The following is a 16,149-nucleotide window of genomic DNA, read 5'->3' on the forward strand; positions in this document are numbered from 1 at the left end:
GGGTGGGTGGGGGGGGACAGCGGTGGTCAGGGTGCAGGAGCAGGAGGAGAGGTCACTGCCAGCGAGTGCCTGTCTCCCAGAGGAACGTGTACAATGGTTCCTGGGATGACGGGAGTTCAGTTAAACGTGGAGAGACTGTGGGAGCCGGGAATGCTCCTCTCCCAGGGGCACTGAAGGACAAGGGGAGGGTTGAATCGAGGTGTTCCGAATCGAGGGGGGGTGTCTCAATGGAGTGTCCTGCGGGGTCGTGAGTTGTGAGGAGGATACAGGGGGGGTTTCAGGGAGATTTGGACAAGCTGAGTGTGTGTGTGTGTGGGCAAGGACAACGTCAATGCTCAACATCAGGGTCACCGCCCGCTACACTGTCCCTATCAAACACTCCCAGGACAGGTACAGCACGGGGTTAGATACAGAGTAAAGCTCCTTCTACACTGTCCCTATCAAACACTCCCAGGACAGGTACAGCACGGGGTTAGATACAGAGTAAAGCTCCCTGTACACTGTCCCCATCAAACACTCCCAGGACAGGTACAGCACGGGGTTAGATACAGAGTAAAGCTCCTTCTACACCGTCCCCATCAAACACTCCCAGGACAGGTACAGCACGGGGTTAGATACAGAGTAAAGCTCCTTCTACACCGTCCCCATCAAACACTCCCAGGACAGGTACAGCACGGGGTTAGATACAGAGTAAAACTCGCTCTTACCTCCATCATCAGATACAAATGCAGCTTTGGGTGACTCAGGGACTCCTTGCCAGAAACTGATCGGTCTCGGGTAGTCTCTATCCACAGTTCGCAAGTCTTCATCGTACCGGTAATACCTGGTGGGGGGTTTGGGGTGGGGGTTAGGGAGGGAGGTGAAACCAAACAGCCGTCAGCAACTGGCTCCCGTTACAATCTCAGAAATCCCGACCCGCGCACAGCAAGATCCCAGCCTGCGCCCACCTCCCTCCCCAAGGTCCGTGAGGTCACCTGCGCGGATACTTGGGTGGGTTGTTGGGGTGGCCGGGGGTGGGGGGGGCAAGGGAGGACAGGGAGAGGTTGGGGGGTGGGGCGGGGGGTTTGCTATGTTGGTGGGGGTGGGGGGGGGTTCATGGAGGGGTGACAGTTGGCCTCAGGATAGGGCCGGGGGAAGAGAGGGTGGAGCCAGTCGGGAAGCTTGGTCGGGAACACCGACATCCTGAGGGAGTTTTGGGCTCAATTGCGACCCCCCCATAAAAACCCCCTCCCACCGCCGCCCCCCCCCTCGCTGGCCCATCCCCCCCTCACTGGCCAACCCCGCCGATGGGGTCTGTGCCCCTGCTCTGGCACCCCCCCACCCCCTCTGGCAGTGCCCGGCCCGTCGTCAAGTGGTGGGGGGGGGTGGGGGGGGGGGGGGGGGGGCGCAAATTGCGGAGGCGGCCATCTTGGATCCAAGAACACAGGCGGCCATCTTGGATCCAAAACCTCCGGCGGCCATCTTGGATCCAAAACCACCGGCGTCCATCTTGGATCCAAGACCACCGGCGGCCATCTTGGATCCAAGACCACCGGCGGCCATCTTGGATCCAAGACCACCGGCGGCCATCTTGGATCCAAGGCCACCGGCGGCCATCTTGGATCCAAGACCACCGGTGGTCATCTTGGATCCAAGACCACTGGCGGCCATCTTGGATCCAAGACCACTGGCGGCCATCTTGGATCCAAGACCACCGGTGGCCATCTTGGATCCAAGACCACCGGCGGCCATCTTGGATCCAAGGCCACCGGCGGCCATCTTGGATCCAAGGCCACCGGCGGCCATCTTGGATCCAAGACCACCGGTGGTCATCTTGGATCCAAGACCACTGGCGGCCATCTTGGATCCAAGACCACTGGCGGCCATCTTGGAACCAAGACCACCGGCGGCCATCTTGGATCCAAGACCACCGGCGGCCATCTTGGATCCAAGACCACTGGCGGCCATCTTGGATCCAAGACCACCGGCGGCCATCTTGGATCCAAGACCACCGGCGGCCATCTTGGATCCAAGACCTCCACCCCCCACCTCCCACTCCCCCGCACCCCCTCCACCCCCCTCCCTCCTGGATCCCATCCCGGGACTTACTTGTTCCCCCGGAAGAAGTAGGTCTTGCCGTTCACGCTCCAGGAGAGGGCTGCATCGATCCGATCCCTGGGGAGGCGGGTTCCCAACTCCCTCAGGTTCCTCGGGTAACCCGGCTGCAAGGTGGCCTCTTTGAACACCCAGTACCGATCCCCTGTGGAGCGAAGGGGGCGTCGGTTAAACAGGTGAAGGGGCAGGCAAGTGGCGGACGGAGTTTAATAGAGAGAAGCGTGAGGGAAGACATCTTGGTAGAAGGGATAGTGAGAGAGAGACAGAGAGAGAGAGAACCCCAACCATCGCCCCCTTGACGTTCAATGCCATTACCATCGCTGAATCGCCCCACGATCAACATCCTGGGGGTTACCATCGACCAGAAACTGAACTGGACCCAGCCATATAAATACTGTGGCTGCAAGAGCAGGTCAGAGGCTGGGAATCCTGCGGAGAGTCACTCACCTCCTGACTCCCCCCCACAAAGCCTGTCCAACATCTACAAGGCACAAGTCAGGAGTGTGATGGGACACTCCCCACTTTGCCTGGATGAGTTGCAGCTCCCACAACACTCGAGAAGCTCGACACCGTCCAGGACAAAGCAGCCCACCCACTCAATCGGTACCCCATCCACAAACATTCACTCCCTCCACCACCAACGCACAGTAGCAGCCGTGTGTGTACCATCTACAAGATGCACTGCAGGAATTCACCAAGGCTCCTTCGACAGCACCTTCCAAACCCAGGACCAATACCATCTAGAAGGACAAGGGCAGCAGACACATGGGGAACACCCACCACCTGGAAGTTCCCCTCCAAGTCACTCACCATCCCGACTTGGAAATATATCGGCTGTTCCTTCACTGTTGCTGGGTCCAAATCCTGGAATTCCCTCCCTAACAGCGCCGTGGGTTGACCTACACCACACAGGGGACAAATTCCTGGAACTCCCTCCCTAACAGCGCCGTGGGTGTACCTACACCACACAGGGGACAAAATCCTGGAACTCCCTCCCTAACAGCGCCGTGGGTGTACCTACACCACACAGGGGACTGCAGCGGTTCAAGAAGGCGGCTCACCCACCACCTTCTCAAGGGGGCAATGAGGGACAGGGCAATAAACGCTGGGCCCGGCCAGCGAGGCCCACATCCCCGTGAACGAATATAAAAACAATTAATGTTCCAGTTCGAAGGAGCGCACAGGGACTGATGGACCTGGGTGTCCATGTGCATCGATAGTGAAGGACACACGGAGAGAGCCATTCGCAAAGTCTCCGGGATCTCGGGCTCCGTAAGGAGAGGGGGATTGAGTGGAAGAGGAGAGGAGATTTGCCGAGTGTTTATAAAGCCCTGGTTAGGCCCCCAGCCAGAGGACTGGGCCCAGTTCCAATCGCCACACTTTAGGAAGGATGCGAGGCTCCTCGAGAGGGCGCGGGGGGGAGATTCCGGGGTCGAGGGGAGGATTTCATCGTCCAGGTTGAGATTGGGGGGTGGGGGGGGAAAGTTGGGGATGTTCTCCCCTCAGAGCGAAGGAGATTGAGTGGGGGGGGAAGATCTGATCGCTGCCGGGTTCAGGGCCTAGAGGAGGGGGTGGGGAGGGGGGTGGACATGGATTTAAGGTTTTGGGGCACCAGGTGTAGGGGGGAATGTGAGGAAGAAACCTTGTTGAGCAGCGGGTGGTAGCGAGGTGGAACTCGCTGCCGATAGGGGATGGCGAAAGGAGAGACGATGAATGGATTCAGAAGGAGAGAAAGAGAGAGACAGAGTGACAGAGTGAGGGAGAGAGACAGAGAGAGAGACCGAGAGGGAGAGAGAGAGACAGAAAGAGCGAGACAGACAGACAAAGAGAGAGAGAGACAGGCAGACTGGCAGAGTGAGGGAGAGAGACAGAGAGAGAGGCAGAGAGAGAGAGAGAGGCAGAGAGAGAGAGAGGCAGAGAGAGAGAGAGACAGAGAGAGAGGCAGAGAGAGAGAGAGACAGAGAGGCAGAGAGAGAGAGAAGCAGAGAGAGAGACAGACAGAGAGAGAGAGAGACAGAGAGAGAGGCAGAGAGAGAGAGAGAGAGACAGAGAGGCAGAGAGAGAGAGAGGCAGAGAGAGAGACAGACAGAGAGAGAGAGAGACAAAATGACAGAGAGATAGAGGCAGAGACAGAGAGAAAAACTGACGGAGAGAGAGACAAACTGACAGAGTGAGGGAGAGAAACAGAGAGAGAGAGAGACAGACAGAGAGACATGCAGACTGACAGAATGAGGGAGAGAAAAACAGGGAAAGACAAACAGAGAAGACAGAGACAGAGAGACACAGACAGACAGAAAGAGAGAGATGGAGGGAGACAGAGGGACAGAGAGAGACAAACAGAGAGGCAGAGAGAGAGAGAGGCAGAGAAATAGAGAGTGACAGAGAGACAGAGAGAGAGAGAGACAGACAGAGATACACAGACAAAGAGAGAGACAGAGAGAGTCAAACGGAGAAAGAGAGAGACAGAGACAGAGACAGAGAGACAGACAGAGAGAGAGAGACAGAGAGACAGACAGAGAGAGAGAGAGAGACAGACAGACAGAGAGAGAGAAAGAGAGACAGAGAGAGAGATAGACAGAGAGAGAGACAGAGAGAGAGAGAGACAGAGAAAGAGAGAGAGTCAAACGGAGAGAGAAATAGAGAGACAGAGAGAGACAGACAGACAGAGAAAGAGAGAAAGAGAGAGAGAGACAGAGAGAGAGAGACAGAGAGAGAGAGAGAGACAGAGAGACAGAGAGAGACAGAGAGAGAGAGACAAAGAGAGAGAGAGAGAGACAGAGAGAGAGAGAGAGACAAAGAGAGAGAGAGAGAGACAGAGAGAGAGAGAGAGACAGAGACAGAGAGACAGAGAGAGAGACAGAGAGAGAGAGAGAGAGAGACAGAGAGACAGAGAGAGAGACAGAGAGGGAGACAAAGAGAGAGACAGAGAGAGTCAAACGGAGAGACAGAGAGAGAGACAGACAGAGAGAGACAAACAGAGAGAGAGAGAGACAGAGAGAGAGAGACAGACAGAGAAAGACAGACAGAGAGAGACAGAGAGAGAGAGAGAGAGACAGAGGGACAGAGAGAGAGAGACAGAGAGAGAGAGAGAGAGAGGGACAGAGAGAGAGAGACAGACAGAGAGAGACAGAGAGAGAGAGACAGAGAGAGAGAGACAGAGAGAGAGAGGCAGAGAGAGAGAGAGAGACAGAGAGAGAGACAGAGAGAGAGACAGAGAGAGAGAGACAGAGAGAGAGAGACAGAGAGAGCCAAACAGAGAGACAGAGACAGAGAGAGACAGAGAGAGACAGAGAGAGAGAGAGAGCGAGACAGAGAGAGAGAGAGAGACAGAGAGAGAGAGAGAGAGAGAGAGAGAGAGCGAGCGAGCAGGGGTCTGACAGTGAGAAGCTGTCAGTGTTAAATCCCATTCCCAGACCCCGAATCTGGCTGCTCGCTCGATGCAGCTGAGCAGCCGACGCACAGTGAAAGCCCAGCCCAGGACCTGCGGGGGGGCGAGTCTCGACTCCCCCCACCTCCCCCGCCCCCCCAGGTGACCGGCCTGTCGCCAGCGTCGGCCCGGAGCGGTGAACGGGTGAAGCCGGTGCCTGCGAAGAGGCTCAGAGGCAGCCTCCCTCCCCCCCCACCCGTGCCAAAGGCTGGAGCCACGCTGGGCCAGGCTGAGGCGCTCGGAGAGAGAGCCAATCATATCGCCGGGCCCACCGCACTCTGACCTCTGCCCTTCCATCGACCTCTCGGCTTCCCCGCTCTGACCCTACCCTGTCCAGAGAGAGAGAGAGAGACGTGTGGCTCCAGTTTTATTTCGGGGCCTGGCACTCATCAGGACAAATGCAAGAACGTCAAATTTCAAAGGGCCGCAAAAAAATTACCCGCCCTCCCGGGTAATTCACAACAAGACGCAAGGCTTGAGCGTACTCCTTCCGCTGGCAGGGGACTGGGTCCCTGCGTATGAGCGTCTGTCACCTTGAGCGAGCATAAATAAGCCGCGTTACGGGCTCGGCCTGGCGTTGGTTGTTAGTGTAGCTATTAGCGCAGTCAGGATTGTTCAACAAGTGCTGCCCGATCGTATCGAACAGCTGGCGTTTAGCTCTGGGTTTAGCAGGCACCGACTGGTGGAGTACAGTCTGCACGCTGAACAGTCGGAAGGCCCGATCAGCCAATCGCCGGGGACCCCCCCGCCCCACACCACGGCCTGCAGGACCGGGCGTCGCACTCGTGCTGAAATTCATGCACAGCGTTGCTCTATCGGGTCCGAGCAGGGCATCCGCTCGGGACTGACGCCCTGTTCCGCAGCAGCTCTCTCCATCCCCACCGCCCCCGCTCCCGGCTGTCCCTCCCCGCTCCAAATCCACTCAGCCACCAACCCCACTCCACTCCCACCGCCACACCAAAGCCCCCCACCCCAGCCCCCACCACGACCCCTCCCCACAACCCACCTCACCGCCACCCCACCCCCACCCCCCACAACCTCCAGCTCTGCTGCCACACCAAACCCCCCACCCCCACCCGACCCTCCCACTCCCGCCACCTTCACGCCTCGACGAAGCCCGCAGCTGCCGAAGAGCCACCAACCTTTGAAGAAGACAAAGTCGCCGTTCTTCCGCTCGTAGGCCGCGTTGACACTGCTGGGTAGACCCCGCCAGAAGTGCCCGATGGGCATCGGGTAACCATCCAGCACCTGGTTCTCCCGGATTCGCCAGAACCACTTCTCCTGTTCGTGTGGGGGAGGCAAATGGAAAATCAGCACCAAAGCCGAAGAACGGTTTCCACCTTCCCCTCTGGACCGCCGACGTTCCCGGGATCCCGCCACCCCTGTCCGATTTTCCAACAGCCCCACGGGTCCCCCTCAGCGCTCCGCCATTCCCAGGCTCCCCGTCTCCCTTGCCCTGCCATTCCCGGGAGGAGGGCGGGGGTGGGGGGGGGGGGGGAGTCCTGTAACATTCCAACTTTCCCACGGTCCTCCCGGGTATTCCCGCCATCCCCCAGGATCCCGCTTGACGTTCCTGCCTTGCCCGGGTCCCTGCCGATATTCCCACGGCCCCCTTCAATGTTCCAACGGTTCCCAAGGGTCCACCGTTCCCGGCCTCCCGCGATATTCCAACGGGACATTCCATTATTCCCCAGGCTCCCATCGGACGTTCCAACACTCCCGGGCTTTGACCGATATCCCCTCCCGGTCTTCCGGTGTTCCAACATGTGCTCCGATACTCCACCGTTCCGGAGGGTGAGGTTTCACATGTTACCATTCCCGGGATTCGGGGCCGATGTTGCGCCACTCCCCGGGTCCCCATCGGACGTTCCAACAATCCCGGTCATTGACCGATATCCCCCCCCGGTCTCCCGGTGTTCCAACATGTGCTCCGATACTCCACCGTTCCCGAGGGTGAGGTTTGACATGTTACCATTCCCGGGATTCGGGGCCGATGTTCCGCCACTCCCCGGGTCCCCCGTCGGACGTTCCCAGCTGTTCCCAGGCCCGCCCCCGACCCCCGCTCCGCCATTCCCCGGGTTTTCCCCCCCCCCGCCCATTCCCAGCCCCGCCCGGGATGGGGGTGGTGGGGGAGGGGGAGGACGGACTCACCTTGAAGACGAACATCTCCCCCCGCAGGAAGGTGACAGTGTCGACGTTCCCGTCGCAGATCCGGGGTCCGTAGGGAGAGGCGGGCTTGGTGGGGTGGTAGGGGTCCTTGGTGGGTGCTTTGGGCACCTTGGGGGGCAGGGTTGGGGCCCGCTTGGTGGGCTTGGGCGGGGGGACATGATCGGGGGATCCTGCGAAAGGAGGAACAAAAAAAAAGGAGCGGAAGTTAGGGCAACATCGGATCAGGGTCCCAGCCGCGCTCGAGGTCGCCCCCCAGCTAGAAGGTGATGCATTGCGCCTGGCGGATTGCACAGCAAGAGGCCACAGGGGGCGCCTGCACCAGGCTGGAGTTTAATGCCTCTTACCAGCAGCAGGTCAGCCCCTTCGTCTGACCCCACCCCCCTATCAGAATATTCCCCTACCCCTCCTACTCCAGCAGCATGGCAATGGGAGAGGCCATTCAGCCCATCAAGACCTCCAGCAGTCATTAGAATCAGCCCTGCACTGTACACGGACTGGTGTCTCTCAGTCCCCTCTCTCTCAGGGAGATATCTGTACACTGACTGGTGTCTCTCAGTCCCCTCTCTCTCAGGGAGATATCTGTACACTGACTGGTGTCTCTCAGTCCCCTCTCCCTCTCTCTCTCAGGGAGATATCTGTACACTGACTGGTGTCTCTCAGTCCCCTCTCTCTCAGGGAGATATCTGTACACTGACTGGTGTCTCTCAGTCCCCTCTCTCTCTTTCTCTCAGGGAGATATCTGTACACTGACTGGTGTCTCTCAGTCCCCTCTCCCTCTCTCTCAGTCCCTCTCTCTCAGGGAGATATCTGTACACTGACTGGTGTCTCTCAGTCCCCTCTCCCTCTCTCTCAGTCCCTCTCTCTCAGGGAGATATCTGTACACTGACTGGTGTCTCTCAGTCCCCTCTCCCTCTCTCTCAGTCCCTCTCTCTCAAGGAGATATCTGTACATTGACTGGTGTCTCTCAGTCCACTCTCTCTCAGGGAGATATCTGTACACTGACTCATGTCTCTCAGTCCCTCTCTCTCTCAGGGAGATATCTGTACACTGACTGGTGACTCTCAGTCCCCTCTCTCTCTCAGGGAGATATCTGTACACTGACTGGTGACTCTCAGTCCCTCTCTCTCTCAGGGAGATATCTGTACACTGACTGGTGACTCTCAGTCTCTCTCTCTCTCAGGGGGATATCTGTACACTGACTGGTGTCTCTCAGTCCCCGCTCTCTCTCTTTCTCAGGGAGATATCTGTACACTGACTCATGCCTCTCCCTCAGGCTGTGGAATATTTCTGAAGGCCGGTCACTGTGTAAATTTGGCAGTTGGCCGCAGAGGGTTGCGGAGATGAATCTGCTGCTGGGCACCCAGTCTCATTCAGCAATGTTGTTTGCCGGATAAACCTCGAGCCTGGGGCCTAGGGGGGAGGACCGTCCCCCCTGCCCATTTCCGGGAGCCTGGGCGTTTTAACATCTCCTGCTGAGAGACAGCGCCTGCGGCAGTGCGGCACCAGCTGTGCCTGTCTCTAGAGTGTGAGCACTGCGGCTTATATCAGGGAGGCTCGGTGCGCATTCCTGAGTGAGGTCATGGTTTAATAATGAAAATGCTGTTTTTTCGGTCCCAGTGACTCAACAACTAGGGGCAGGAGTAGGCCATTCGGCCCATCGAGCCTTCCCCGCCATTCATCATGATCGTGGCTGATCATCCAACTCAATAACCTGCTCCCGCTTTCTCCCCATACCCTTTGACCCCTTTCACCCCCAAGAACTACATCTAACTCCTTCTTGAAAACATACAATGTTTTGGCCTCAACTCCTTTCTGTGGTAGGGAATTCCACAGGCTCACCACTCTCTGGGTGAAGACATTTCTCCTCATCTCAGTCCTAAATGGTCTACCCCGTATCCTCAGACTGTGACCCCTGGTTCCGGACTCCCCCCCAACCACCATCGGGAACATCCTTCCTGCACCTACCCTGTCTCGTCCTGTTAGGATTTTATAGGTTTCTATGAGATTCCCCCCAACTCATTCTTCTGAACTCCAGCGAATATAATCCTAACCGACTCAATCCCTCCTCACATGTCAGTCCCTGCATCCCAGGAACCAGTCGGGTAAACCTTCCCTCGATAGCAAGAACATCCTTCCTAATTGCTGGGATAAAAGCCAAAAACTGCAGATGCCGGAATTCTAGAACAAAAACAGAAATAACCTGGAAAAACTCAGCAGGTCTGACAGCATCTGCGGAGAGGGACACAGTTGACATTACCTCATCTTCCGACCGGGCACTTTACAGCACTTCCGGACTTAATATCGAGCTCAACAATTTCAGATCATGAACTCTCTCCTCCGTCCCCACCCCCTTTCCGATTCCTCCCCCCACTTTTTTTCCCAATAATTTATCATTTTTTTTTACAAATATATATTTTTTTCCCCACCTGTTTTTAAATCTGTTTCGATCTATTGTTTTATCTCCACCTTTTAGCCCATTCCGATCCCTTCTCCCCGACCCCACCCCCCACTAGGGCCATCTGCCGCTAGCTTGCTACCCTTAATGTCCCCATTAGCACATTCCTTTAGATAATATCACCACCGTCAACAGTCCTTTTGTCTATGACATCTTTGGCAATCTCTCCTTTGCCTCCCACCTATCACTGGCCCCTCTATCCAGCTCTACCTGTCCCACCACCCCCCCTCTACCAGCTTATATTTCACCCCATTTCTCTATTTCTTGAGTTCTGTTGAAGAGTCATGTGGACTCGAAATGTCAACTGTGTCCCTCTCCGCAGATGCTGTCAGACCCGCTGAGTTTTTCTGGGTGTTTTTGTTTCTATTCCTAACTTCTTTGCCGCTCCCCTGCACACTAACTCCCTGCACTCCCTCGACAAACCTCGCCTCTACCACCATCAGAAGAACATCGCAAGCCCCGGGGCTGCAGCTCTCCTGCTCTGGATAAGGCACACGAGCTGCCTCGCTGCAACCCTGAGTGAAGAAACATCTGGGGAAGGATCGCGGGTCAAACCCCTGGACACCGCAAAGATCTGACCCACAGGGGATTGTGTTTTGTATCCTCGTTCTTTCACAAGTTGAGGGCATCGCTGGCTGGGCCCAGTGTTTATTGCCCATCCCTAAATGCCCCCTTGAGATTGTGGTGCATCCTTGAATCGCTGCAGTCCCTCTGGGGGATGGGGTAGGTACACCCACGGCGCTGTTAGGGAGAGAGTTCCAGGATTTTGTCCCCTGTGTGGTGTAGGTACACCCACGGCGCTGTTAGGGAGAGAGTTCCAGGATTTTATCCCCTGTGTGGTGTAGGTACACCCACAGCGCTGTTAGGGAGGGAGTTCCAGGATTTTGTCCCTGCGGTGTAGGTACACCCACGGCGCTGTTAGGGAGAGAGTTCCAGGGTTTTGACCCAGTTTGGTTTGAGTTGCTGAATGCTAACTGGGATGTTCAGGGAGATGGTGCAGACGGCTAGGGAAGGGATTCGAGTCAACAATTAGGTTGATATCAGCAATTAAATGGCATTGTCACGGGGTGGGTTTGATTACCCAGACAATGACTCGAGCGAGAGGTGTGTCAGTGGCTGCACCACGAGGGAGTGTCGGTGACAGGCTGGGTATCTGCTGCTCAGCAACACACACTGAGTCAGAGGCTTGTGGGCTCAGGTCCAACACGCCAGGTGCATGTCCCAGACTGGCACTCCCCTGGGGCAGTGCTGAGGGAGAGCCGCACTGTGGGAGGGTCAGTGCTGAGGGAGCGCCGCACTGTCGGAGGGTCAGTGCTGAGGGAGAGTCGCACTGTCGGAGGGTCAGTGCTGAGGGAGAGCCGCACTGTCGGAGGGTCAGTGCTGAGGGTGAGCCGCACTGTCGGAGGGTCAGTGCTGAGGGAGCGCCGCACTGTCGGAGGGTCAGTGCTGAGGGAGAGCCGCACTGTCGGAGGGTCAGTGCTGAGGGAGAGCCGCACTGTCGGGAGGGTCAGTGCTGAGGGTGAGCCGCACTGTCGGAGGGTCAGTGCTGAGGGTGAGCCACACTGTCGGAGGGTCAGTGCTGAGGGAGCGCCGCACAGTCGGAGGGTCAGTGCTGAGGGAGAGTCGCACTGTCGGAGGGTCAGTGCTGAGGGGGCGCCGCACTGTTGGGAGGGTCAGCACTGAGGGAGAGCCGCACTGTCGGAGGATCAGTGCTGAGGGAGAGCCGCACTGTCGGAGGGTCAGTGCTGAGAGAGAGCCGCACTGTGGGAGGGTCAGTGCTGAGGGAGAGCCGCACTGTCGGGAGGGTCAGTGCTGAGGGAGAGTCGCACTGTCGGAGGGTCAGTGCTGAGGGGGCGCCGCACTGTTGGGAGGGTCAGCACTGAGGGAGAGCCGCACTGTCGGAGGATCAGTGCTGAGGGAGAGCCGCACTGTCGGAGGGTCAGTGCTGAGAGAGAGCCGCACTGTGGGAGGGTCAGTGCTGAGGGAGAGCCGCACTGTCGGGAGGGTCAGTGCTGAGGGAGAGCCGCACTGTCGGAGGGTCAGTGCTGAGGGAGTGCCGCACTGTCGGAGGGTCAGTGCTGAGGGAGAGCTGCACTGTTGGAGGGTCAGTGCTGAGGGAGAGCCGCACTGTCGGAGGGTCAGTGCTGAGGGAGAGCCGCAAATTGATTTCTGTGTTTAAGCCACTAAGACGTTACTAAACCAATTGATCTTGGTTGAGGGGCACTTTGCGATATGCGGAGATGGAGAAAATTTAACTCAATTTCACCCTCGTTCTTTCCTTCACTTTCTGCCTTTCATGTCCCTCTTCTCGATATTTTCCTCCTTGGTAATGTTCTCTCTGCCGCTCCTCTTCTGCTATCCCTTTCCTACGAACACACGAACAGGGGGCAGGAGTAGGGGCCACTCGGCCCATCGAGTCTGCTCTCCCCATTCGATAAGATCGTGGCTGATCTGAATGTCACTCAACCCCACCTTCCCGCCCACCCCCCGATAACCTCTCACCCCCGCCCCCCTTGTGAATCAAGAATCTCTCTCCCTCGGCCTTAAAAATATTCAAAGTCTCAGCTCCCGCCGCCTTTTGAGGAAGACAGTTCCAAAGACTCACCACCCTCGGAGAGAATAAATTTCAAATCATCTCTGTCCTAAATGGGCGACCCCTTATTGTTAAACAGTGACCCCCTCGTTCTAGATTCTCCCACAAGAGGAAACATCCTTTCCACATCCACCCTGTCAACTCCCCTCAGGATCTTATATGTTTCAATCTCGTCGCCTCTTATTCTTCTAAACTCTAACAGATACAAGCCTAACCTGTCCGACCTTTCCTCATAATACAACCCACCCATTCCAGGTATTAGTCCGGTAAACCGTCTGTGAACTGCTTCCCACACATTGACATCCTTCCTTCGATAAGGAGACCAATACTGTACACAGTGCTCCAGATGTGGTCTCCCCCAGTGCCCTGTATAACTGAAGCATAACCTCCCCACTTTTATATTCAATTCCCCGTCACAATAAACGATAATATTCTCTCAGCTTTCCCAACTACCTGCTGTACCTGCGTACGAGCTTTTCCTGATTCATGCACTAGGACACCCAGATCCCTCTGCGTCTCAGAGCAGTTTGCTTTCTCTCCCTGTCCTGTCCCTCTCTCCTTCCTCCCTCTCAACCCTTCCTCCCTCTCGTTCTCTCCTGCTGCAAGAGATGTGTCCAATGGTGGGGGGGATGGGGACTGAGTTCAGGCGTTCGGGGAAGGTGGTGGGTGCAGGGATTCGAGGCCTGAGCCGGGGTTGGTGTCCATGACGCTGCTCTCTGGCGGTTTTGGGTGATCTGGGCCTTAGGGGCAGGGAATCTCCACCCACCGTACAGCTGCTGGATCCCGCGCCGATCGTCCTCTGGGAGCTCAAAGTTCTCCGTGTCCATCCACTGGTAGAAGGGAGCCATGATGGCGCTGGGGTCGTTGGAGTGTTCGAGGCCCAGGGCGTGTCCCAGCTCATGCACCGCCACCAGGAAAATGTCGTTACCTGGCGGGAGAGAGAGAGTGGAGAGGTCAGCGGGGTTGGCGCCGACGGGAAGCGAGAGGTCGGGGGGGCGCCGACGGGAAGCGAGAGGTCAGCGGGGGTCGCCGACGGGAAGCGAGATGTCAGGGGGCGCCAACGGGAAGCGAGAGGTCAGGGAGCGCCGACGGGAAGCGAGAGGTCAGGGGGCGCCGACGGGAAGCGAGAGGTCAGGGGGCGCCGACGGGAAGCGAGAGGTCAGGGGGCGCCAGCGGGAACCAAGGGGTCAGGGGGCGTCGACGGGAACTGAGAGGTCAGGGGGAGTCACTGATAAGCGGGAGGTCAGTGACTCTGCGCCACGCATACTCACACAGACACAGGCACAGACACCCACATACACAGAGACGGGCACACAGACATACAGAACTATACAGATGCAGACATATACACACACGCACGTACACACACAGACATGCGCGCACAGACATACATACATACACGCACAGAAACAGACAGAGATTGACACACACACACAGAAAGACATAGACAGACGCACACACATACAGACAGACACACACACACACACATACAGACAGACATAGACAGACACACACATGGACAGAGTTTGACACACACACACAGACGGACATAGACAGACGCACACACATACAGACAGACATAGACAGACACACACACGGACACCCACACACACTCACATACACACAGAACTACACAGACATAGACAGAGATTGACAGACACCCTCAGACACACACACACAGGCACAGACACACAGACAGAGACAGACATAGACAGGCACAGACACCCACAGACACAGACACCCACACACAGACACAGACACACATAGACAGACACAGACTCCCACAGACACACACACACAGACACACTCACACACAGAGACAGACATAGACAGGCATAGACACCAGCACACAGGCACACACACACAGACACACACATAGAGACACACATAGACAGGCACAGACACCCACACACAGGCACACAGACACACATAGACAGACACAGACACCCACAGACACACACACACACAGACACACACACACAGGGACAGACGTAGACAGGCACAGGCACCCACAGACACACATACAGACATAGACAGACAGACACACACACACACACACACACAGAGACACACACATAGAGACAGACAGACAGGCACAGGCACCCACACACACACACAGACAGTGCCTTGTTGCGGACTCACCCATCAGTTCCTGGTTGTTGACGGTCCAGGGCTCGGCTGAGTCAAAGTGGGTGTCCCCGCCAATCCCGGCACCGGGGAAGAAGGCGTGAGCCAGGAAGCCGCCCACACCATCGAAAGGGGTGCTGTCGCCGTGGAAACCCTCCGCAAAGTAGATCATGATGTCGGCGAATTGCTGGGCCCTGGACTCGATTTGGTAATAGGGGATCTCCCGGAAGTTGAGGGGGGTGAGTTTATCCCAGACCCCGATAGCCCGTCGGATGGCCCGCTTTGTCTCGTATTCCCCGACCTTGGGCGTGAAGTTCTGGATGCTGCAGGGAGACAGACGGGGGGGGGACATCAGGGTACTGAGGCCAACACACGGAACAGGAAGATCCCGATCCCCCCCACCAACCCGGAACACAGCAAGATCCCAGTAACCCCTGCCCAGGGGCGGTACCGAGGCCGAGGCGAGGCACAGGAAGATCCCGGCCGCCTCAGGGGCAGCACCGAGGCCCTCGCAGGGCACAGGAAGATCCCAGCCACCTCAGGGGCAGCACCGAGGCCCTCGCAGGGCACAGGAAGATCCCAGCCACCTCAGGGGCAGCACCGAGGCCCTCGCAGGGCACAGGAAGATCCCGGCCGCCCCAGGGGCGGCACCGAGGCCCTCGCGAGGCACAGGAAGATCCCGGCCACCCCCCCTCCGAGGCTGACACGCAGCACAGCAAGATCGCCTACCACCTCCCAATGTGGTACTGAGGCCAACGCAGAGCACAGCAAGATCCCAGTCCCCTGCCCAGGGGCGGCACCGAGGCCGACGCGAGGCACAGGAAGATCCCAGCCCCCCACCCCCCGAGGCTGACACGCAGCACAGCAAGATCGCCTACCGCCTCCCAACGTGGTACTGAGGCCAACGCAGAGAACAGCAAGATCCCCAATCCCACCAGCACCCGCTCCCCCCACCACTCCCCCACCCCGCCCAAGCCAGGCCTGTCACTGAGGCCAACACACAGAACAGGGAGATCCCAGTCCCTCAGCCGGCGTGATACTGAGGCCAACGCGGGGAACAGCAAGATCCCAATTCCACCACCCTTCATTCTGTCCCTCTCCAGGTTCCCCACTGACTCCCCTGGACCTACCCCCTTCCCCCAACCCTGCTCCCTCCCCTTTCGCCCTCACCCCATCGGACCCCTGACTCTCCCCCAGCCTCCCCTCACCCCCTACCTGAAGGTGATCTCCGCCTGGTTCCACTTCAGGCCCTGGATGGCAAACGTTTTCGCCGGACATTGGTTT

General features: G+C 57.5%; 1 protein-coding gene and 1 long non-coding RNA gene across 2 annotated transcripts in view; both read right to left on the reverse strand.

Moving 5' to 3' along the window:
* The window catches only part of LOC144673490 (uncharacterized), a 293,819-nt gene that overhangs the window by 14,165 nt on the left and 263,505 nt on the right, over window positions 1-16,149 (reverse strand). The gene's annotated exons all lie outside the window — the stretch shown is intronic.
* mmp14a (matrix metallopeptidase 14a (membrane-inserted)) overlaps window positions 1-16,149 on the reverse strand; it is a 94,303-nt gene that overhangs the window by 3,206 nt on the left and 74,948 nt on the right. The window contains 8 exon segments of the mRNA XM_078535301.1: window positions 708-823; window positions 2,089-2,239; window positions 6,664-6,802; window positions 7,673-7,860; window positions 13,505-13,666; window positions 14,881-15,188; window positions 16,081-16,126; window positions 16,129-16,149. The exon segment at window positions 16,129-16,149 is cut by the window's right edge and continues 53 nt beyond it. Coding sequence (XP_078391427.1) covers window positions 708-823; window positions 2,089-2,239; window positions 6,664-6,802; window positions 7,673-7,860; window positions 13,505-13,666; window positions 14,881-15,188; window positions 16,081-16,126; window positions 16,129-16,149 — 1,131 coding nt within the window.

The sequence above is a fragment of the Cetorhinus maximus genome, unplaced genomic scaffold (genome assembly GCF_964194155.1).
Source record: "Cetorhinus maximus unplaced genomic scaffold, sCetMax3.hap1.1 HAP1_SCAFFOLD_372, whole genome shotgun sequence".
NCBI classification, from domain to species: Eukaryota; Metazoa; Chordata; class Chondrichthyes; order Lamniformes; family Cetorhinidae; genus Cetorhinus; species Cetorhinus maximus.